This window comes from Staurois parvus, unplaced genomic scaffold (genome assembly GCF_062004578.1).
Source record: "Staurois parvus isolate SC_StPar_1 unplaced genomic scaffold, SC_StPar_1.0 ptg001196l, whole genome shotgun sequence".
Taxonomy (NCBI): domain Eukaryota; kingdom Metazoa; phylum Chordata; class Amphibia; order Anura; family Ranidae; genus Staurois; species Staurois parvus.
In genome coordinates, this window is record NW_028318992.1 from 114,493 (window position 1) to 140,262 (window position 25,770).

The following is a 25,770-nucleotide window of genomic DNA, read 5'->3' on the forward strand; positions in this document are numbered from 1 at the left end:
AGTCACTATATCGTGCCAGGTGCAAAAAATTAATGTATTGCTGTCACTTTTCTGCAAATACAAGACATAAACCATATAGTATCATCCCTACTCAAGTGACCGCAGGCGGCGCATACCCTATACCATATTTATCAATAAACTCTATTATTCATATGTGTCACTTTGGCCCGAATTTACTAAGAATTGAGTCTACCAGCAGATTCTGACCATTCAGGCAGACTCAATTAAATCAATTAAGACCTGTCAGTCTTCTGAGAGGCGTCTAGCAATCTCATTGAAAAGCATCTACTTTTCTGTTAGTGAATGTGGAATCGCGTTTGGCACGTTTTCAGGTGCAATGCCGGATATGTTCGCTAGATGGCGCACAAGCGCGGGCATGATACCATTGGCGTTTTCCTGTTAGCAAAAGAGAATACTTAGAATATAACATAATTAGTACACCTATATTATTAATTTTTTTTTTTTTTTTTTTTTGCTATTTCTCCAAAATGATCAGACAACTAATGCATTTACTAATGAATGTCATACATTCTATTTTTAAATGTTAAACATTTTCACACTTCTATCTCAAATAATTTGGACTGTTTAATAATTTTATAATAATGTTTAATAATTTGGAATAAGTTTCCAATATAATGATATAGCTTCATTCTCTTTAATAATGTAACTATTCTATGTTAAAGTCAAGTGCAGCGCTATAAATACATGTGATCAATAATGAACGCATGTAAAAACCAAAAAGTGCAAAGAATTGCAAGAATGATGTAAAATGGTGCTAAAATAAGTTCATATAATCATTCCTGAATAATGGAATGTCCTTCGTGTGAGAGTACCAACTCAGAGAGTGCCTATGCATGGCACGTGTGGTTTCTCTGTGACGGACAGTAGTGCATGAACTCGTGAAAGATAAACCACCCTTGGGACTGGTCTACACTCACCAGAACAAAAGTATTAATGCGCATGAGTTATACACATCACACATCTGGGGTTGCAGCGGTATGCTGGCAGCTATGAGTTAGTCATCCAGCTCCAGCCATCCATCCATCCATCAGGGTGGGTGCCCAAATGGTCCTGGGGAGGAATTAGCTGAGCCACAGGAGCCAGAAAGGTACTTAATAGTGTCGTACACTGTCACAAGGGTGTATGACCTTTCACGAGTTTATGCACTACTGTTCGTGGTTATATTTATCTTGTGTGATACCATTTTACTAGTCTATATAATTTTAACAGCGCTCGCTTTATCATTTTTAAACAACGTAACTATTCTACATTGTGGCTCAAACTGTGTATCCCACAGTGGTTTAGTGGTTAGAGCTCAGAACTTACAGCACTTGGGTCATGGGTTCTAATCCCAGTGATGGCTGCATCCCAGTTTGCATGCTTTCCCTGTATGGATGTGTTTCTGCCAACACTCAAAAGACATGCTGTTAGGTTTATTGGGCCTGCATAAATGTTAAAAAATAACGTTTATGAATGTTAACAAAATGGAGATCAATTTTCTGGGTTGTGTCAGTGCCAGGAATATTGATCAATTATGAATTTGCCTAATGTCTAGTAAGTGGATGAATGTTACCTGCGTCCTGTTCTTCTACCAAGTTGGAAATGTGCAAGTTTCATGCTGTGTATATTTCATTGTAACTTTTTTATCTTCGTTTAAATCTGTCTCCTTATACAACTTGACCCCCTCCCCCACCCCATCATCACCTGTCCCATATGCAAATCTATGGATCACCGCCCCACTCTTTTTAACTATTTACTGATCAAGTGAATGTGTCTCATTTTCGATCAGCTACAGCTCAGATCTCACATTATTATACGATTGCTGATTGTATTTCACCACTAGTCTGATTGAATTCACAATCCCTGGTCAGTCCCGTTCCCTTACCTCTAATAATCTTTTAGTTCACACTACATGTTTCAGTTGCTTTTTCGGCATCACAAACGCACAGAAGGTTATATGGTTGTCAATGTCATAGTTCACATCAGCGCTTGCATTTTCAGTGCATTGCAGGTGCTGTAAACAAAGTTGACCACGCTGCATTGTTTCTGCACAGAACTGTACTGGAACACATTGAAATGTCCTTGAATGTACTAAAACGCACACGTCCCTAATTAAATTGAATAAAAAGAAAGTAGAAAAAACGAACTGGAAGGGATACAAAAATGCAATGCAACGTGTCCAAAACGCATCCAAAATGTACTGGAACACACTAAACATGCATGCCAAAAGGGCATGCAAAAACGCATCAGGAACACATCTAGACTTTCTATAGTGTGAACTGGCCCTTAGGACTTGTTCACACCATTGGTGGTGCAGAAACGCATGCAAGAACACACATTTTCCAGCACAGCAAAGAAATGCAATGCCCTTTGCAGATGTGCACGGTTCGGTGCAACACACTTTTAAAATAATATGCCTGCAGTATTTTTGCATGTTCCCACACATTAGGCAGGCCATTGAAATTAACGAGCTGAGGAAGAAAAAAAAAAAGTAAAAAATGCCCCATTCATACAGGTCCTCTGGCCTGTACAGCATGAATGAGTGGGTTGTTTATGTGGCTAGAGCCACCTGTTACACTATGGGGACACAGCAGCTGTATGAACACAGGTTTTAATCTGACAGGTGTGATGACGTGGGGAAGTGGCCCTGAATGCTCACTGTGTTCAGGGCTGTACACCTGCACCCATATCCTTGTCAAATTATGACCTGCAGCAATTCCATAGTGTTGCCTGCAAACGGCAACACTATGGAATTGAACTCAGTACAGTTTTATCATTTAGATTTCACAGGAATATGGTTGGGATTATGTCCATTAATTATGTTTTTAGTGTATTTTTACCATAAATATAATTTGGATATTTTCTCTGGTGGTGGGGGGCTGTCAGGTATGCTGTACGGGGCCCCATGATATCTAACAGTGGCCCTGGGTGTATGCTTGTGTCTGTGCCACCTGTATAGTTAGGAAGTACCTTGAACCTCTGCTATGTACCTCAATGGATCTAGGAATTGGACATGTTTTCAACTGAAAATACAACATTAGTAATGTTTCCCCAGCAAATGAGGATCAGCTCCTCGGTGGAGAACAGCGATCTTGCCATGTCCAGATGTGGTCTGGAATTCCACAAAAGAACAATTCACAAAACTAAAAAATAGACTTGCAAATTACCACTAAACTCTCCTAACTACACTCCCATCCACTCTCACTTCCAGGTGTGTGCAAATGTCCTTCCGCAAACGTCATGACGTATTTCCGGTATGACAGCTGCTCTAGTGCCTCCTCCAACAGCCGTCTTGGCATTTATTTCTGCACCATAGCAACTTTACATGCGGCTGCATTGTGTATATGACATTCGCAAATATATGTTTGCAGTTCTATTGTAGATTTTGCTTTGGTGAATGTATGCTTGCAGCTATACTGTGTATATGACATTGGCGAATATATATTTGCCAGTAAAGGCCCAAAGTCAACATAAATTGGGGGCCCAATTTATTACGGTTAAGAGGATTGTAGAAAAAGAATAGCTAGCTGTACATTGAACATGACCTATTCATTGGTACATAACATGGTCTTGTCGTGCAATAGGGGGCTTTTGGTTTGTTATTTTGGACATACTTGAACATGTGTGCTCTAACAAGGAAGATTTGGGCATATTATATAGCTAGCAAAAATAAGTGTTATGGGTGCTAGTACATTTCAGATACTTGTATAGCGCTGTCAATTTACGCAGCACTTTACATATAGATGTGGTAAATTCACATCAGTTCCTAATCCTCAAGGGGCGTACTAAGAGCCCTAACTTACATTCATACATATACTAGGGCCAATTTTGACAGGATCCAATTAACCTACCAGCATGTCTTTAGAGAGTGGGAGGAAACCGGAATAACCGGAGGAAACAGGCACAGGGAGAACATGCAAACTCCAGGCAGGAGGTGCCATTGCTGGGATTCGAACCAACGACCCTAGTACTGCCAGGTGGAAGTACTAACCATTTAGCCACTGTGCAACATACAACTAGAACCTGAAATAGTCCCCCCAAAAAATACATAGTACAAATGTTTATTGATCAAATACACATTCCACGTTTATTTGGACAGCAACAAAAAGCTACATTCAATATCTTGGTGTGAAGAAAAAAAAAAAAAAAAAAGCAGGATTGATGTTGCTAAAATAGAACAGTCCTGCTCATAAGAACTTACAATCTAAAAGATTATACTTATAATGAACTGTGCTTTCACAGGTTACAGCAGGAAACAAATGGTTAATATTAATCACTTGGGCTTATTCACAGAAGCTGCAGGTCGAAATATCAGTATAAAAATACATACGTGCCAAAATATAAACACCTCCCCCCTCCCCAAATCCCCCACACATACATTTCTCACCATGTTTGTCTGAAAACTGCATTTCATTCTAAATAAAGCAAACTTGGAAGAGCAGAGCAATGGACATGTGTTAGGATTACAATGCAAAGGTAATAAACACAATTATTGTACAATAACACACAAACACCTTAGAAGGAAGAACATGCAAAACATTTACAGCCCACATCAAAACACAGCGTGAGTGTGGCCTGGGGCAATTCACCACAATTTCTCTTCCTCCCCAAACCACCACAGACAAGGACATGCAGTAATAATGTGCCTATACCAGGCAAAAATCAGCCCCAACTGCATCTCTATATATAAGGTAGGCCACACCCACCACTGTCATTCATTTGGTCAGAGAAAGTGTTTGCACCTGATGAAACCTCTTCCCACCTGCGTTAACCCTTGGTATACAGGCCCCACAAATCAGAGTCAGAAAGAAAGCCACAGTAAACTGTGAAATTGGTGTCGGAAACGCACCCATGTGACTGCTCTAATAGCAGACAATAGGGTGCGACTTGGCATACGATTTGCAAGTCGCATGTCATGCAAATCACATGCCAAGTCACACTCAATGTGACCGCTATTACAGCGTTCATATTGGTGTGGTTCAAACTTGGTTGGAGCCGCAACAATTTCTGAAGTAATGAATACGCTACTTTTCATGCGTTTTGCAGAGAGATCTGTCAGATGTCTTGCAAATCGCACTTTAAATTAGCATGTCCCCAGACTTTGAAATCATGTGACTTCACTGTAAGTCTCATGATGTGACTGTAGTGTAAATAACACCACTTAGAAATCTGCTTTAATGTGACCGGGGTAGCCCCCAGTAACATTGTTTGCGATTTGGTATGCAATCGGCATGACAGGCGACTTGCAAATCGTAGACCAAGTTGCACCCTATTGTCCACTGTAGGCTCTGTTCACATCCAATTGGATTGTGAACTCGTGCAACTTCACTGTAAGTTGGGCAATTGCCACATCGGATTAGATGTTACCGTGGTGTTAGCCCCCAGTAACATTGTGTGCAATTTGCCATGCAAATGGAAAGTTGCTGGCCATGCCAATCGCATGACAAGTCGCATCCAGGGTGTACAATTTCAGGTGCGATTTGTGAATTGATATCGGATATAATGAATGCGAGTGTATTAACATACGCCATTTGTTTGTTGAACTTACGATTTCAAAGGTAATTCTTGTCGAACTTTTGGGCCATTTAGTAGCAATTTCACATCTAGACTCCAATAGAAATTACAATGCTAAACACAACTGAAATCACAACTAGTTTGAAAATCTCTAGAAAACACGGTGAAATTGGCAACTTTTTGCAATTTCAACAATTTTCAATTGCATATAGTGTGAACGAAGCAGGTAAAGCAACAAAGGAAATAAATCTTTGAAGGCATGTGGTACCTGCTGGATAGGGGTCTGCTATGCATTTGGGAGAAAAATCCACGCCAGTATTTGTAACAATTTTGATGTGTGGATTCCCCACCCAAGCCCTCTCTCTCTCTCTCTCTCTCTCTCTCTCCCTCTCTCTCTTGTATGTCTCTCTTTATCACTCTTCAGTATGTATCTCTCACTCTTCTGTATGTCTCACTCTTCAGTATGTATCTCTTGCTCACTCTTCTCTCTCTCAGCTCTTTGCTTGACAAATCCTTCACAAAAGGGGGTGGAGTGTAAACCAGCATTATCAAATCTATTAGTAGTCCAGGCCCTTATCTCATCCCATTGTATGACATTCACATTAGGTACAGCTTTGAAGGTGTTTCAACACACAAGGCCTCATTCTAGGGATCATTTAGACAGAAAGCAAAAATGTTGCTAGAACATCTATTTGAAGACAGCCACACATGGAGATCATGCTACTTTCTTGCTGTGGTTGGGATTCAAACCGACAACCCTAGAGCTGTGAGGCAGCAGTGCTAACCACTAATCCACAGAGCTGCAATGCTAATCTGCCTGTATTTCTGTGCTGTGAATCAACCCTAAGTCCCTGGGCAAGGTCAGTGTAACTAGCCAGATATCTCCAATGTGACACAAATGTTGTGCTATGTTGCCAATTCCGATGTATGTTCTATGTATCCCAATACAAAGGATTGCAATACATGCATACCTTGGTTTACCAACGCCTCAGGGAACGTCATATTTGGTGTACAAATGCCAAACCATTAAAATTAATTGGTCGGTTTACAAATGTTCAAATAATTTGGTTCACAATACGAAGTGTATGTCGGTGCTGATTTTTCAACGCTAACGGCGTGCCTTTTTTTGTCCTTCACTATAGTTCACAAGCTTGGCTGTCACTTTCCCCGAAGTTACAGAACAATTTCTTCATTTTAATTAACTAAAAGTCAACCTTGTTACCTTTTAAGGAAATAAACTCAAACAAAACTTACTCTTTGAGCCGGGGGAAGTGACAGCTGAATTTCTGAGCCATAGTGAAGACCAAAAAAGCCAGAATTACATTTAAAAACCAGCACCATAATAAAAAAAAAAAAACAGCGTGGGGTCCTCCCTCCCATCCATACCAAGCCATTCGGGTCTCGTATGGATATTAAGGGGTAACTCCACGCCGAAATAAAAAAAAAAACAGCATGGGTTTCCCCCCAAATTTCATACCAGACTCTTATCCGAGCATGCAGCCCGGCAGGTCAGGAAAGGGGGGGACGAGCAAGCACCCCCCCGATCCATACCAGGCCACATGCCCTGAACATGGGGGGGTGCTTTGGGGCAGGGGGGCTCCCCCCCAAGCACCTTGTCCCCATGTTGATGGGGACAAGGGCCTCTTTCCCACAACCCTGGCCGGTGGTCGTTGGGGTCTGCGGGCGGGGGGCTTATCAGAATCTGGAGGCCCCCCTGCCCCAAAGCACCCCCCCCCATGCTGAGGGCATGTGGCCTGGTATGGTTCAGGAGGGGGGGGGGGGTTTCCTGATCTGCCGGGCTGCATGCTCGGATAAGGGTCTGGTATGGATTTTTGGGGGAACCCCACACTGTTTTTTTATATTTCGGCGTAGAGTTACCCCTTAAAATACATACCAGACCCAAAGGGTTTGGTATGGATGGGAGGAGGGACCCCACGCAGTTGTGTTTTTTTTTTTTTGTTTTTTTTATTGCAGACCTTTTATTTTTAGATTCAGCTGTCAAAATAAATATCTAGACCTTCAAAATAAGTAAAATCATTACAGAAATAATTATAAAGGATAAGAAAAGAAAATAGAATCAATAGAACTAAGGAAATCAAATTAAAATACATAAAGATATGCCTAGTGCTGTTTGTTAAACACAGTAGACTCGATTGAGTGCCATCTGTCAGTGGATTCCACACAGAGATTTACTATTGAATAGGGTCTAAAAAGAAAGCGCCCACAGAAGACGTCTAAAATGTGTTCTGCACATGCTCAGTTATATCCGGCCATAGACACTGGAAAAGAGTCTAGTTCTTCACTGTGACAACTTGCTTTAAAAAATTTTTTTACACGTTTTAAAAATTTTTTGAAATGTCAGATATTGTTTAAAGTGAAGTCCTGATATTTGGCAAAGCAAATTTCAATGTGAACATGTCTCTGCAGTGATTTTTCATGATGTTAGACGTGCTTCTTAGCAAGTCTGCTTTGTGAGTCTGATTCTTGGGCTGTGTCTCGTTAGTAAATTCAATTTGGAGTCTACTTGTTGACACTTCTCTTTAGTAAATGTATTTGCAGTCTAAAAGTAGACGTTCACTATTAAAAAGTAGACGTTCACTATTAAAAAGTAGACGTTCACTATTAAAAAGTAGACGTTCACTATTAAAAAGTAGACGTTCACTATTAAAAAGTAGACGTTCACTATTAAAAAGTAGACGTTCACTATTAAAAAGTAGACGTTCACTATTAAAAAGTAGACGTTCACTATTAAAAAGTAGACGTTCACTATTAAAAAGTAGACGTTCACTATTAAAAAGTAGACGTTCACTATTAAAAAGTAGACGTTCACTATTAAAAAGTAGACGTTAGCCCACAGAAATGTGTCTAGGCACAATAGTAAATTCGGGCCTTTCTGTCTTCATCATTACCCCTGTAGCATGATGTGTAAAATTATATAAATTTAAAGTGACTATAACATAAAATACAATTTGGACATACAGAGTTAACATAGAACATGCTATTATGTAAATATTAACATGATGTCCATCCAAAAAAAATTATAAAAATATATAAAAAAAGAAACAGTCTAAATATACAAAAAATTAAATAAAAATGGAAAAAATAAAAATAAAATTAAATAAAAAAATCTAAATGAAAATAAAATTAAAAAAATATTGGTTTTCTTTCTACCACGAGACTTTTTTTGTATTCTAATTTCTTTTGGAATATATGGAATATCACTATTTTATGTTTATAGTTGCTTTATATTTATATAATTTTACACATCATGCTACAGGGGTAATGATGAAGACAAAGTGACACACATGAATGTTAGAGTTTATTGATAAATATGGTATAGGGTATGCGCTGCTTGAGGTCACTTAGGGGTGATACTATATTGTTTAGTTTTTGGTTATTAGCAGCAAAAACTTGCCTGTTGTGGTGGTACTTTTAGGAATGGGTAAGGGTGGCTTTACCTGATGAAATTTAGGTCATTAAAGAATATGTAAACCCAGCATTTCATATTCCTGGTATGTGCCTGCTGTACCATGTATGTGTATGAAGCAGTATCTTGTTCCTGTTTATAGCTTGTGTGCCTGCCAGTCCCTCTGCTTTCCTATTAAAAACTGACCACAAATTATATATATATACACACCGTATTTTTCGCTCCATAAGATGCACCTGACCATACGATGCGCCTAGGTTTTAGAGGAGAAAAACAAGAAAAAAAATATTCTGAACCAATGGACTGCAGACATAGTACAGAAGATGACCAGAGACTGTGGACACCGTACAGGAGATGACCAGAGACTGCAGACAGTACAGGGGATGACCAGAGACTGCGGACATAGTACAAGAGATGACCAGAGACTGCGGACATAGTACAGGGGATGACCAGAGACTGCGGACACAGTACAGGAGATCACCAGAGACTGCAGACAGTACAGGGGATGACCAAGAGACTGCAGACAGTACAGGGGATGACCAAGAGACTGCAGACAGTACAGGGGATGACCAAGAGACTGCAGACAGTACAGGGGATGACCAAGAGACTGCAGACAGTACAGGGGATGACCAAGAGACTGCAGACAGTACAGGGGATGACCAAGAGACTGCAGACAGTACAGGGGATGACCAAGAGACTGCAGACAGTACAGGGGATGACCAGAACACTGCAGACAGTACAGGGGATGACCAAAAGACTGTGGACCTTTGGGGAGGAAGGGGGAGTGGGTGCCTGAATTTGACAGGTACCCGCTCCCACTTCCACGGAGTTGTCCTCTCTTTAGTGTGGTCACCCGGCTGTGAGAGCCAGGTGCCCACTGCGCATGCTTGAGAAGCGTTGCGTTTTGTGAATGGTCCGGCGTCTTCTGGGACCTGTTGTGTAAGTAAATGGATACCCAACATGTAAAAAAAATTTGCATGTGCTTATGAAATGACAATGTTTTTAATACCCTATATTTTCAATAGGTGGCGCCTTTAAAGCCCCCTGCAGGTAATCAGTTTAGAGATGAGGAAGTCTGGTGCTAGAATTATTGCGCTCATCCCAGCGTGCGTGGTGATATGTATCTTGTATCACAGTTGACGTTTTCACGCATAGACTCCCCAACATATATGTTATGTGCTTGGGTGTAACTTAGTAATTTTTTACAAATAAAAAAATATACTTTTTTTTTTTTTTGTAGTGACAGGTTTTCTGCGACATTCAGAGTCTAAAAAAAAGATCCTGCGGGTCTCCCCTGTGCTACATTGAATGTAATACAGTGCAGATTGACCTGCATTATGTTCTTACCCAGCCTTGATGGCCTGGAAGTCTGTCACTGGGGACCCAGAAGTGACGCCATACATGTCGGTTCCAGTTCAGGACAAGAAGGGGAGGAGAGCGGGGTCTATTCTTCTCTCTTCCTTCTACCCACCGACACCCACTATGCCAGTCCCGGGCCTGCAGATGGGCAAGTGGAGTCCAGGATACATAGTGGGGGAAGTTGCACGCATGAGGGGCCGGGGGCTGGCACTTTTGTGTGGTGTGTGGAAGCAATCGGGTGCCAGTGCAGCCGCCTAAATGCTTCCTCCTGACAAGTAAGCCCTGCTGCTTGCTGCATGTCCCAGGCATTGGGCAGTATAAATTACACATCCCTGAGTTAGGGAACAGACACAAAGAATCGCCATGTAGCTAATGAACGCTCAATAGATTAACGGTTGAGAATACCTCATTATAAACGTTCTCAACCTTGCAGTGAGTCCAACAGACCACATGGATTACTGCAGACTATTTTTCTTCCATTTTGAGACCATGGCATGCAAACAGATGGGCTTGAGCTATGTCTTGTTCCAAGCAATATACTAATATGGTTACCTTCTCTAAGGACAACTCTACAGTATTCTCCTGATTGTTTCCAGGAATATCATTTTTGTAATGAGATTATTTGGCCTTCCCAGTTGAAGACCCGTCCAAATTTGATCAGAGTTTGAATCAGAATTTTGCCAGGAACTAGAAGATGTTGAGCCACCTGCAGGCTATTGTCCAGATAAGGAACTCCTATAGCCCTTGCTCACATAAGATTGCCAGTACTGGAAATAATTTTCTGAAAAATGTTTTGGATATGTGAAAAGGCAAAATGCTGTCGAATGAATTTGAAGTGAAACTCTCGAACATCTAAGTGAAGATACTTACAGCAGCATAGAGGTACAGAAATGTGTATGTAACAAATAAATGAGCGCTACCAACCCTGTGGAAGTCCATTGTTACAAGTGCAGGAACAGTTGAGATCGAAATTCACTTTAATGTTGGGTTAAAAAGCATGACATGTACAGAGGAGAAATACATATTCCCAAAAGCTGAAGGACGACACATGATCCTGGACACAATAGTAGGTTGCTCAGCTCAGGAGCCTCAGGACAGTGAGAAGATGTTTGGATGGCAGCCTCTAAGATCAATAAGATGGGTGCTTCTGCCGGAAGTCACGTGTCCCAAATCATGATTTTATGAGGACCGGCTTCTCTCCTTTGGTTTGACATGGTTTGAGTGTTCCCCTAGGTTGACTGTGCTCACCAGCCCTTGTTCAGGTGGTCTCTTTCCAGGTGCATAACCAAATCTGGGACGCGTGACTTCCTTCGGACTCACCATCGTAGTGATCCCAGCGGCTGCCATCCACTCACCGTCCTGAGGCTCCTGAGCTGAGGGTCAAGGATCATGTGTCCTCCAGCTTCTGGGAATGTGTGTTTCTCCTTTCCACTGTCTTGGTGATGTATCAATCTGGGCATGTCTACCTGTCATGCTTTTTAACCCAACATTAAAGTGAATTTCGAATTTAACTGTTTCTGGGCTTGTGACTCTATTGACTTCCACAGGGTTGGGAGCACTCCTTTGTTTTGTGCTCATGTCTCATTGCTGGTCAGTTGAGTTGTTGGAGCTGCCCATGCTGTGGTTATCTACATATCCCCTGGAACCTCATTGCACTTGGTATTTTCACCTTTTCTTAGAAATGTGTATATATTTATCTGTTAGAAGACAACCTACAGCTGCCTTATCTGATGGCTTGAGTGATTGACAGCAGCGACTCCATTTAAAGTTTTGGACCTTGATCCATCATTCTGCACCACCAATTCGACTTAGAAGTATGTGCAGTCTGTGGATTAAGCCATAAATCACAAAGGAATACTATATATTTCTAGAGGAACAGCATTTTGCATCTATAGTGTATGTACTGGCAACTTAATTTTACTCTGGGAACAAAGACCAGCGAGACTGCATTGAAGAAGTAAGAGCCTGGCCCCAAAGTAACTTGAAATTAACAGAACTGATTTATTTCTTCAGTAGCCTTGGCTACTGAAGTGATCTCCAATGCAGATTGCAGAACCCTACCTAATGGTAGTATAAACTTTCTTCGTTTTCGTTGTAATGTTCCAAGGCAAGGATATTGTTTCATCGTTTGGCAGAATAGCACATCTGGCTAGTCTGATGAAGAAAATTTGGCCAACTGCCTCTGAAGTAAAGGTGGGCTTACAGAGCCTGCTAACAGGAAGACACATCTTTCCAGTCTAATGAAGACTCCTTGGCCAGCTGCTTCTGAGGCAAAGGTACCCTTTAAACAAACTTACCTATTTTATTAGCTTAGTACCTGACCATCAGCAATCAGAGATCGCCCAGTCAGTTTAAACAGAGTCAAAAAAATCCACTTTCTTCCCCACTGAAGTCCAGTGAATGTTCATCAATGGAGTCATGATGGAGACACTTGTGCAATCCCTAGAGCCCAGCATCCTGCACCCCAGTACCTGGATATGGGGGAGGCCTCCCTCCTTATAGAAGTTTTACAACCTGAGAGAAGGCTTTGCCACAGGAGAGGCTGAACCTGTGCAGATAGGCCAGATGAATCCGGCAAGGCGAGGGTAAAAATTCTGCATTAACCAATAGACGCCCGGCCAATAGCCGTTTGGTGGCCGGAAAAATACATTCGATTTCCGGGTGGACGCCATATGGCGTACTCCCGGGCATGTGCAGATTGCACGCTTGCAGAGCCACGCAGCGGCGTGATCTGTCACCACCCGTGTACCTCGGACATGGCCGATGACAGATCTGAGTACCGGCCCCCGTTGCCGGTACCATGTGACCTGCTGTGACCAATCAGTTGTATACAATGGATGGCTTGATTCATGCCATCCATTGTATACTAGTGTCTAGCTGTGAATGGTCACAGCGATCACATGCACATATCATGTGATTAGCTGTGGCCAAATCGCAGCTAAGCACAAAAAAAAAAAACCCTGAATGAATCAATGTCATTCAGGTAAATGCTTGCTTATAGCAAAGTAATTCTTTGCTATAAGCAAATTGTGTAAAAAAAAAAAAAAAAGATCACTTCCCCAAAGTAGTACAATGTTACTATGGTAACATTGTACTACTTTAGTCATAGTGAAATATGATAAAATCTTTAAAAAAAAAAAAAATTTAAAATTAATAAAAAAAAAAATATTTTTTTTTTTCATACTGTCAGTGTCCCTGATCACCGCCATGCCAGTTATATGACAACGCTGTACTGCACTGGTGACAGTATGTAAAAAAATAATAGTGAAAATAATTTTTTTAATTTTCCGAAAAGTTATGACAAAAAAATACAACTTCAAAAAACTCGCCATGCCTCTTATGCAGTACGTCAGACTGTCTACTTTGCAAACAGTGGTCATTTGGGGGATATCTGTACTGTTCTGACATTCTTGGACCTCAAGAAATTAGATTGGCTGTCAGTACTTCAGGATCAATTTTCAGATCTATACCATAGTTTGTGAACTCTATAACGTTCCTACAAACTAAAAAATACATCCTGATTTGGGTTATTTTCACCAAAGACATGTAGCAGAATACACCTCGGCCTAAATTTATGAAGAACAATTATTTGCAAACTTTTATAACAGAAACAAAGAAAAACCTGTGGTTTTTTTTTTCAAAATTTTCGGTCTTTTTTTTGTTAATTTAGCAAAAAATAAAAATCCCAGCGATGATTAAATACCACCAAAAGAAAACTCTAGTTGTGTGAAGAAAATTATAAAATTTTAGTTTGGGTACAATGTATGACCGCGCAATTGTCATTCAAAGTGTGAGAGCGCTGAAATCTGAAAAATGGCCTGGGCAGGAAGGGGTAAAAGTGCCCGGTATTGAAACGGTTAAACAGTTCTATATCTGTCTGAGCAGTGAGGGGAAAAAAGAATGCCGCCATTGGGAAGGTTACTCATTTATATGGTATAACCGGTCCTGGGATTGGGTGGGAAGCAGATCCTATACCCATTCGTTTTTTCCTGTCATGTCAGGAAAACTTGTCTGGTCTACCTGTATAACTATAAATGATGGGAAGCGTTTTTAACTTTCTAGAACAGGTCCAGTTGAATGCGACTACTATGTTAGTATGCCCAGGATAATGCTTACCACTGTGGAGACTGCAGACACACTGTACTTCTGTACTTGCCTTTTCATTCAGTAATCCAGCTATAATATACTTGCTTTATTTGCACATGTTTTGCCTCAAAACAAAGTGTTTTTAACACTACTACAATCGCTCACTAATACACGGATTAGGCTTAATAAATATTAAAGCAAAACATGATTTATTGAATAAGTTCTATTAGTATAATAACATAAGAATTGTCAGAATTGCAAATCATATTTAGATCATATTATAGCAAGAATAAAGCATCAATACATCACCGGATATTGTAGCATCACCCGTTGCTCAACGACTGGGGGACTCCAACAATCAACAAGGGGGAATCCAGGAAATCACCGCAAGACACGTCTGCCGCATATTTAATGAGTCCCAAATTCCCCTAGAATCCCCCGTGTTTTATATACACAATTTGCAGTGTCCTTGTTTACTGCCATGCGCAGTAGACTCTGTTTGTGTAACTATTGTGACTATTAAACTTGACTTGTTCGACTATAGATCTTATAACTCTAAATCCTTGACTGATTGCAACTGCACATCTGGTAACTATGAATCATAGATCTAGCCTTGATAGATCTTAACAATGTCCTTGTCTTCTTATTCTAAACTCTAGTTGCCCCTCCACTGATATATCCTACTGAAATTATGGCAATTGAGTGTCAATCATCCTTCACACATACATTCTATACACCCATGTCACATATGTATCACAGCACATTGTGTAGTTGTACATAGATGTCTGTTTGCTTTTGTGTGCTGTCTTTTTTTTTTTTTTTTTTATTGATATCAACCGAGGCAATTGTGTTCGTGGTTGTTACATAGTTGGTAAGGTTGAATAGACACCAGTCCAACCAGTTCAACCTGTGTGTGTGCATGTCGAAAACTTAGCCCGTTTCTCTGTATATTGTGTTTGTCGAGACACCTGTGCAAGAGGTGTTTTTTTTTTTTTTTTTTTTTTTTAAACTTTCAAAGGTTCCTGCTGACTCTTACCAATTGTGGAAGAGAGTTCCACATCCATACCGCCCTGACAGTGAAAAACCACAGTTTTTCACACAGAGTTTAAAGCGCTTCTCCTCCAACTGCATTGAGTTGCCTAGTGTCTTACTACACTCCCTTAGACTGAATGGTTTATTCCCTATACTAGAATTACCTATAAGATACTTTTATATCACTATCATATCCCCTCTCAAGCGTCTCTCTTCTCCAGGGAGAATAAGTTTAGTGATTGTATTAGTTCCTCATAACTGAGGTTCTCCAGTCCCCTTATTAACTTTGCTGCTCTTCTCTGAAGTCTCTCTATTTCCTGCACCTCCCTCCTAAGGATTGGTGACCAGAACTGGACAGCATACTCCAGATTCAGCCAAGGGAGTGGGGGTGAAGCCGAGCTTCCCCGTCTTTGTCAATGGATGCAGTTAAAGTAGCTTGGGAGTGAGCCATCACAAGTGCCCCCAAGGGAAGCAGCTTCCTGTTGGGGCACTTGCCGAAGAGGAGGGGCCAGGAGCATTGGCAGGGGAGCCCAAAAGAAGAGGAACAAGGCTGCTCTGTGAAATATTATTTCACAGAGAAGGTAAGTATGAAATATTATTTTAAAAGAAAAAAAGAACACAAGCCTTTAAAGGTACTTTGTCAGTGGAAGGGATAGTAATTTGTTATTGTTGTGATATAAAGTGCCCATGAATGGTGGGGGGGGGATTTAGCCCCATTAATTGTTTCAGAAGGTGATATACTTTTTTGTATTTTAAAATGTTTTCTGCTTTATACCAGGGACACTTAAAGGATCCAGCTGAAAGATTTGGTTTCCTTTCAGTGTTGTGGACATCGTGCTACAACATCAAAAGTTCACTCGGCTGCACAGTAAATGCAGTGCTGCAAACTCGAGCACTTTACATTGGCCAGAGCTTCCTTGCTTCTGAGGCTACAGCAAAGAAACAAATGCTATTGCTGATCAGTTCTCCAGGTAAGTTATGTGTTTGTTTTATGCAATTGCAAAACTTTTACTTGTTGCACTGTTAGTGAATTTCAGTGTAATACAGAACTTGGAGAATTAAAGTTAAGGGCTTTTATTCACCCAAAGTGTAATTTCCCAACTTGGAGTACAGTACAGGTCACCTGGCTTGTAATCATAGACTATGGGTTGTCTACAGGCTACCTTCAGATGATTGGATACTGGCAGACAATATGCCAGGGCAACCCCTAGTGCATGCTTGATTAACCCCACCCAAAATAAAAACCTGAAAAACAAAGTAAAAAAAAAAAAATTTAAAAACCAAAAATAGTTGTAGTTTTGTTGTTGTTACTCTTACGATTTTACTGTTTTATTGTTAACCATTGCTTTTTTTTCTTTGCTGGAATGCCATTCGACCGCAGCACCGACCTGTTTATTCTGACAGCAACAGGAACTTGCTGTCAGAATATACATTAGTTAGTCTGTGCAGCTGTTGGATGAGATTTTTCATCCGCAGTTAAAAAAGAGCATATATGCCAACGCATGGGGGCCTGCGGTGGCCAGTGGGTGGATAGCCAATATGCTTCGGCATATATATTTTATAATATTTTTTGTCACATATTCCAATAAAAAGTTGTTTTGAGTTACTGTTTTATTGTTAACCATTGCTGGTTTCTTTGTAGGAATGTCATTCAGCTGCAGCAACGATTTGTTTATTCTAACAACAGGAACTTGCTCTCAGAATATACATAAATAAGTGTGTGCAGTGCTGTTGGATGAGATTTTTCATCCGCAGTTAAAAAAAAAAAAAAAAAAAAAAAAGGCATATATGCTGTAGCATGGGGGCCTGGGGTGGCCAGTGGGTGGATGGCACCTATGCTTTGGTTTATATTTAGAAAAAAAAAAAAGTTTGGCAGAGATTTCTTCATCCACATCGACCAATGTGAACCTGAGAATGTAGCTGGTTTTTCTACCAGCTAACAATAAAGCTGGTCGGAGACCGGAATGGCGCCAATCATCTCTATAGTCTAAGAAATCGGAAGCTACAAACATTTCATCACTTCAGTTTCACAGGATATAAACGGCACCGTTTGTAAATTGGGAAAGCATCTGATCACACCGATCTTGGTGAGATTAGATAATGTAAGGGCAAAGGAGATATGGAGTCTGAAAGACCCCAGATTTATCAAAAATGAATATATGACAATGCCATTGAAGTTATAGGGGATATTTGCATTCCCTGTGATTGAAATAGTGTAACAATAATCAAAATAACAATGGAAAAAAAAAGCACCCTCGTCCCCCGCGCGAGCACCTGCGTGTAGGAGCATTAACCACCTGCCAGTATATAAACATTGGTTGCACCATGCATGTGAAGTATTGCCGTGAACGCCAGATCAAGGGCAGTAATTCTAGCACTAGACCTCCTCTGTAAATCTAAAATGGTAGCTTGTAAAGGATTTTAAAGTGCTGACTGGATATTAAAAATGTATGCAGTTGTCATTGCACAGGGCATGCGCAATTTTAAAACATCTCTTGTTAGGTATTGATTTACTCGGCATACCATCATCTTTTATATTTTACCAAATAAGTGGCCAATATATATTGTGTTTTTGTGCATTAAAAGTAAAAAAAAGTGTAGAGGGCGCTTGCGTGGCATCCCAAGATGGCGGACATATGACGGGTGAGTTCCGCCGATCCTCAGTCTGCACTGGCACCCTTCCGAAGCAGCCACAGACCCGGGAGTGCTCTTCTCCGCATCAGGACACCCTCAAGCACGCGCATGGGCAAAATCAGGCAGTGGAAGCCGCCTCCTCCGGAACGCCGCCAGAATATTCTTGTTCATGGCATCTCTAAAACGGGTCCTGATTCCCAACTTAAACATTACTTACTGGCTCTGTTTACCACTCTGGCCCCCAAAGTCCCAGATGTTGATTGGCTTATGGACCAGGCCCATAGATCGTTGGGCCTGAGGCCTCCTGAGGGTACTAGGCCCAGAGACGTTCTCTTTCATTTCCTTACTTTGACAGCAAAGAAGCCTTGCTCGCCTCTACCCGCAACAAGACCTCCCTGGAATTTAAGGGAGGCAAGCTTCAGATTTTCAGTGATCTATCCCCCATTACTATGGCAAAGAGACGTGTCTTGAAGCCTTTTACCACTCATCTGCAGCAGCACCGTATTGCTTACCGGTGGAGATTTCCTTTTAAGCTTGTTGTCTCCAAAGATAATTTTCAAGTCTTACTCCGTGATCCTACATGAAGCGGAGTCTTTCTTCAAACAGCTGGGTCTCCCTCCCCTGCTGGAAGAGGCCTTTTTGCAACCTCCTACACCATCCAGGTCTTCTGCTACTCCACACAAGATCTGGACAGCTGCTAAACCTGGGAGGTAGAGGAATGGCCCTGACTTCCTGGCTCGGCGGGCCCCACCACTTGACTCTTCCGGCTACCAGGTTTCCCTCCTTGTTAAAAGAGCTCTTATGTTCCCATGTGTACCTTAGGAACTTCCTACTGTTTTTCCCTCATGTATGTCCTGATTACAACTGTTACGTGGTTAACTGAGGTAGGCACCTGTCATTTAGAGACAGCTGCCGTTTTGCCCCATTATACGTCAGGATTTCAGTCCTGACGACTCCGGATATCTCCAATATCTCAGGTGTATATCTTTGATGATATCTTTGTTTCTGGCTGTAGTCCCTGCGGCTTCTGTTCTCTGTGATACATTTGTTGATACTAGGCCTGTTGACATGATAATCTCTCTTTGTTGTTCTCTGTTTTGTCTCATCGATGATCCATTTTCTGTATGCTCAGGTTGCACAGCTGCTATACCCACTACTGTCTCATGATGACTTTAAGGTTGTTGTCATATAATGTCAAAGGGTTCAATTCAGTCCAAAAGCGTTGGATGGGCTCTGAATTCATTCATATTCATTCAGGAAACCCATTTCAAACAGGATGGCTCTTTTCGTTTTGCTTCCAAGATATTTCCACAATCTTATTCAGCCTTCGATCCCTCCAAGAAAGCCGGAGTAGCTCTTCTGATCTGGGAAAACTGCTCCCCGAGGGTCTCCTCCTCTTGAGTTGACCCACATGGTCGCTATGTTTTGTTGGAATGTATGTATCGGGGCTCTCCATTTGTACTTATGAATCTGTATGCACCTAACTTTGGTCAGCTTTTATTTCTCTCTCAGACTTTAGACAAGTTATGTTCGATATCTACTCCATGTACGAACGTTGGGATTTTAATTTAGTAATGTCTCCCCATAAAGATAGGAAGGTGCTCTTTGCCCCTACTCCAGATAGGAAGGTGCTCTTTGCCCCTACTTTGTTGAAGAGGCTATGCCCCTCCTTGATGGCTTTCCGCAAACTGATCCGAGAGCACTGCCTCTTTGACGCCTGGCGGATCAAACATCCTCTCCATAGGCAATTCACATTTTACTCTACGCCACATCGCATGTTCTCTAGATTAGATCATTTTTTTTGTCACTGCCCCCCTGATCCCCTTTTTGGTTTCTTCAGAGATCAACCCGATGACTTGGTCGGACCATGCCTCACTGTCGCTTGATCTCCTTCTCCCTAACTTCACCCCTAGGGTCTGCCACTGGCACTTCAGTGAGCGTTTTCTGCGCTCGGAACCATTTAGAGAGGAGCTCACAGGGTCTCGATGCTTATTTTAACTTTAATGTTGGCTCCGTATCTTCAACCTCCACCCACTGGGAGGTCCATAAGGCCGTCATTAGAGGCTTTGTTTTACGACTTTCACAGCTGCGCTTGTTTTTTACACTGCACTTATTGAATATAGTAATACAAAACCTCATATACTTAAGTGTTACTAAACCCAAGGCCCTGCATTCACTATATCGGTTCTCCCAAAGTACATGGAAGTGCAATTATCTTAGTAAATATAAACTGCTAAATGCTTTTTCTCATCAGCAGTTAGAGCAGTCTTGTGACTTCAGCTGAGCATTGGTTAAAGCTTGTAGGAAGAGTTTTATCTGCTCTAGTAGGATGCAAAACCCCCTGACCTCTGTCTGGACAGTGCTGATTGTCCTTGTGCTGATCACATGCACTCTCCCAAGAAATTAAAAAAACCTCTCTAGTATCTCTAGTAATACACACTAAACTGATCATGTGCAGAAGGGCTTCAGTCTGTCTTATCAGCTAGATATTTGAACAAGAGGAGGGGCAGAGAAGTCAGGATCAAACAGCCTTTTTTACACAATGCAGAGGATTAACCCTTTAGTTTCCACAGTGAGTACAACAAGCATGCTTTACTGCATATACAAACTGATTTTACTGTTGTGGGTTTAGTAACACTTTTTTTAAGTAAGCTAGTATTCACTTCATGCAATACTAATAATAGTTGACATTTTTGGTTAAAGTAATCCTGTGAAATAATAACACCATACACAATATAAAGTTTAATATATACTCTTTTCCAGACATTCATGGAGAAAATAAAATCATTGTGAACAGTTCTTTTGTCCTTTTTTCAATCCAGACATGGATTCATTCATTTATCTTAAAACTTGGTATCATGTCTAGTCTTTATCTTGTAGCTGTCTGATACCACCATACCTCCCCCCAAATTTATAACCTGGGAACATAAGCTGTAAAGACTTAAGCTCTATGTTCTGTACTGTACAATTTAAGATAGAGGATTTTATCTTTCCTGTTAATTCCTTTGTTCCTGTGGTCACTCCTTATTGCTTGTCAAAAAACTGGAGTTCCACAGAGTGGGTGGGGTAATATACTAGGGGCAGTCCTAGCAATTTTTTGTTGCCAGTGTCTAGTCACCTGAAGATATGTTGCATATAATCCATGGTCTTTGACTATGGCCCTGTGTCCTATACTGTCCTCAAGATATTACAGGTAAGTCAAAATTATTTTTTTTTCTTTTCTCTGGAGTGATTATGTTAATAAAATAGTTAATGACTTAAATATCACGGTTTTGTGTATGAAATATTTTGGTTATTTAAATTTTTTGTCTTGGCAGTGGTGGTATCCATGCTGATCAACTTGACTAGTCCAGTAAAGGAGGTACGCAAAGCTGCCATTGCCTGTCTAAATGTACTTGGCATTGTAAAGGATTCCCCACTGTTCCCAGTCATACAGGCTGTGATGGAAAGAACTGAAGAGATTGTTGCAGACTCTGCCTATGTGTCACTGGTAATTATTCCCACTGTTTTAACTGCTTGATCTACATTTTGCTACTGTATTTCCTTTTCTGCATTTTAAAATGAAATAACATTTGGAATCCTATACACCTATTTTTCTATTGATTTTACAGCTTCTCGGTAATCTGTTTATGAATATAAATACTTCAGGCTCTTCTAAGGCTGCAAAAAAACTCTCAAATGCTTTGGATGAACTTTTGCTTTTACTGCAAACAGACTGCCCATCCTATGTTGGAAAAGTCTTGCTCATGGTGCTACGTGATGTAAATAGTGAGGTATGTATTGGTTTTCACATAGTATAGTGCACACATTGCAAAGTTTGGGCCTCAGAGCCCCAAAAGCAAATAAAGTACAACATAATATACAAATACATTAGAAAAGTATTAAAACATCCAAAGATGGAATATACCCCCATTGAATGAAAGCAAAGGATCAGCATCAATTATTATATCTCTGGCAAGGGCCTCAACAGAGTAACATGATAGGGAATCGGAGACATGGATGCATAACAATGCATCTAATGCATATCAAATAACAAACTTGCGTGAGAAGTAAACAAAAAATTTAGAAATTGTATAATACAAATAAGTTGTTCAAGTGCTTGTATGAAGGAATAAGGGACTTCAGAGATCTGCACATTGATAAAGAATATAGTGGACAGTGGATAAATATATATGGGCTTGACATTTTTGCAATACGTTTAGATGTGTAGGTTGCCTAGAGAGGTTTTTGAGTTGCCTTGGCGCATACCACTCTGTGTATTTGAAGGAAGATATCAGGAAAATGACCCCCAAGTTTGATAAAGAGCTTTCTGTTAAGAACCTGCATCTGTTTAACATTTTTTTTTTAAAGAGATGCAGGTCCTTAACAGAAAGCTCTTTATCAAACTTAATTTTCCTGATATCTTCCTTCAAATACAAAGGGGTATTTTTGGAGCAAAGTTTTTTTAGTACTACATCCTAGATTTTTTTCCGTTCTTAAGAAGTTTGAGATCAATCAATTTTTGTGCAAACAGCAAGATTTGTCATATAGTTCACCAGATGCAGGTAATAGAATGTTGTATAGGCAAGTGGATTCAGCAGCAATAACCCGATATAGTTTTGGCTTCAAAGAGGTTGGTTGTGAAAAGAGAATTCAATTATAAGATCTTTCGATTGCCAGATGAAAAAAGCCTCATGCACTATACTTTGAGGAAACATGGGATTGCCTGGATATATACAGGTGAAACTCGAAAAATTAGAATATCGTGCAAAAGTTTATTTATTTCAGTAATGCAACTTAAAAGGTGAAACTAATATATGAGCTAGACTCATTACATGCAAAGCAAGATAGTTCAAGCCGTGATTTGTCATAATTGTGGTGATTATGGCTTACAGCTCATGAAAACCCCGAATCCACAATCTCAGAAAATTAGAATATTGTGAAAAGGTGCAATATTCTAGGCTCAAACTGTCCCACTCTAATCAGCTAATTAAGCCATAACACCTGCAAAGGGTTCCTGAGCCTTTAAATGGTCTCTCAGTCTGGTTCAGTAGGAATCACAATCATGGGAAAGACTGCTGACCTGACAGTTGTGCAGAAAACCATCATTGACACCCTCCATAAGGAGGGAAAGCCTCAAATGGGAATTGCAAAAGAAGTTGGATGTTCCAAAAGTGCTGTATCAAAGCACATTAATAGAAAGTTATGTGGAAAGGAAAAGTGTGGGAGAAAATGGTGCACAAGCAGCAGGGATGACCGCAACCTGGAGAGGATTGTCAGGAAAAGGCCATTCAAAAGTGTTGGGGACTTTCACAAGGAGTGGACTGAGGCTGGAGTCAGTGCATCAAGAGCCACCACACACAGACGGATCCTGGACATGGGCTTCAAATGTCATATTCCTCTTGTCAAGCCGCTCCTGAACAACAAACAACGTCAGAAGCGTCCTTACCTGGGCTAAAGAAAAACAGACCTGGTCTGTTGCTCAGTGGTCCAAAGTCCTCTTTTCTGATGAGAGCAACTTTTGCATCTCATTTGGAAACCAAGGACCCAGAGAATGGAGGAAGAATGGAGAGGCACACACTGCAAGATGCTTGAAGTCCAGTGTGAAGTTTCCAGTCTGTGTTGATTTGGGGAGCCATGTCATCTGCTGGTGTTGGTCCACTGTGCTTCATTAAGTCCAGGGTCAAAGCAGCCGTCTGCCAGGAGATTTTGGAGCACTTCACGCTTCCTTCCGCAGACGAGCTTTATGGGGATGCTGACTTCATTTTCCAGCAGGACTTGGCACCTGCCCACACTGCCAAAAGCACCAAAACCTGGTTCAATGACCGTGGGATTACTGTGCTTAATTGGCAAGCAAACTCGCCTGACCTGAACCCCATAGAGAATCTATGGGGCATTGCCAAGAGAAAAATGAGACCGAACAATGCAGAAGCGCTGAAGGCCGCTATTGAAGCATCCTGGTCTTCAATAACACCTGAGGAGTGCCCTAGGCTGATAGCTTCCATGCCACGCCGCATTGAGGCAGTAATTGCTGCAAAAGGGGCCCAAACCAAGTACTGAGTACATATGCATGCTTATACTTTTCAGAGGTCCGATATTGTTCTATGTACAATCCTGGTTTTATTGATTGCATGTAATATTCTAATTTTCTGAGATTGTGGATTTGGGGTTTTCATGAAGTAAGTCATAATCATCACAATTATGACAAATGACGGCTTGAACTATCTTGCTTTGCATGTAATGAGTCTAGCTCATATAGTAGTTTCACCTTTTAAGTTGCATTACTGAAATAAATGAACTTTTGCACGATATTCTAATTTTTCGAGTTTCACCTGTATATTGGGACAATGCCAATCCCACACTATCTTAGCTGTCAGTGGAGCATAGTTCAGGTAATATAGGCCAAAAGGCTCTCTATCTTGAGCCCTAGGTATACAATGTAGTTAGCAGTAGGAAAAGAAGAGGGAGAAAAATGTGGTTTTGTAAACACATTATGTTTCACTAGTCTTATATCTTTAAGGTAATTTGCAACAAAACACAAGATCGGTGTAAAATATGTGAAATTAGCCCAATTTTTCTTTCATTAAGTGATACGGCAATGTTCAATAAGGCTGTAAACTTGCACTTAGATATTAAAAATTATTTTAAGAGCATTTTTTTTTTAGACAGAGTGCTAAAACAATACCTGCACTGAAAATTATAAAGTAGTCTCCCAAAGTTAATGGTAGTTGTCCAATCTAAGTAAGCATTCATTACAGGACACAGGGTTGATAGCCATAGAGCCTGGGTTATAGGCTGGTACCTGCAGGTGTTCAGACACTTGCAAAGCTTTTAAAGGTACGCCCACTGCGGTGTTCCCCGATATCCCTACCCCGCTCTGTATTGTTTATATTGTTCTAAGGTGAAGGACATCTTCTCCCTTTAATGTAGAAATCACTCTTAGCTTAACCATTTTATTATTTTTACTTTGGATTCTTAATCAACTTTTCACTTTCTTTGAATACAACAGCTGTGTATCTGGATTGGTGCAGCCTCTCTAAATTCTTGGGAGCCGTAGCCAGACCCCACACCCTGGGGACAGCCTGTGATGTTGCTTCAGGCACTAGATAACTGAATGGGTGCTCACCTCGACACTTGTGCAACACGTGTAGTTAGTCACAGGGTGGTAAACCATATATCACAAAAGGTGGGGTCTCAGTGGGAAAGGACATGACATCATATGGAGCAGCATCAGTAAGTGACTCCACCTCCCCATGGCGGCATGTGTTGTCATGTCATAGAGTTTGGCGTGGGGTCTCAAACTGCCCGGTATGAAATTGTTTGATTCCGCCGCCACCCCAGAAGAGTGACAGACGGTCAGTCACAATTGTTGGGTGCGATAGGATGCTTCCTGCAGTCTGGGACATCCAAACCAAATCTCAGGTCCGGTTAGCAGAAGAGGAGAGAAAGAGATACCAGTCACCATGAAAGAAGAATTTGGAAGAGGCTGCGAGAGATGCGGGTGTAGCACAGGGGACCAGTGCCAGAGCAGGTCCTACTGGGATGGTATGATTCTGTCCATTGGTAACTCTGGAAGGAAGTGCTAGACTGCAAGCAGCACTATCAGGGAAAAATTTTCTCCAGGAATGGTACTGGTCACAGTACAAAGTGCGGATGCTGGGAACCACCACACAAGGAGCGGGCAGCTGAGTTAAATAGGTTGGTCCTGGAACAGATGCAGTTAGATGAGAGGTTCAGAG

At 41.0% G+C, this 25,770-nt stretch overlaps 1 protein-coding gene across 1 annotated transcript in view; it reads left to right on the forward strand.

Annotated features, from left to right (window-relative positions):
• Positions 1–25,770, forward strand: part of HEATR1 (HEAT repeat containing 1) — a 387,031-nt gene that overhangs the window by 108,926 nt on the left and 252,335 nt on the right. Inside the window, exons 10-12 of the mRNA XM_089660010.1 lie at positions 16,197–16,389; positions 21,370–21,542; positions 21,664–21,825. Of these exons, the coding sequence (XP_089516136.1) occupies positions 16,197–16,389; positions 21,370–21,542; positions 21,664–21,825 (528 nt within the window). The remainder of the gene's footprint in view (positions 1–16,196; positions 16,390–21,369; positions 21,543–21,663; positions 21,826–25,770) is intronic.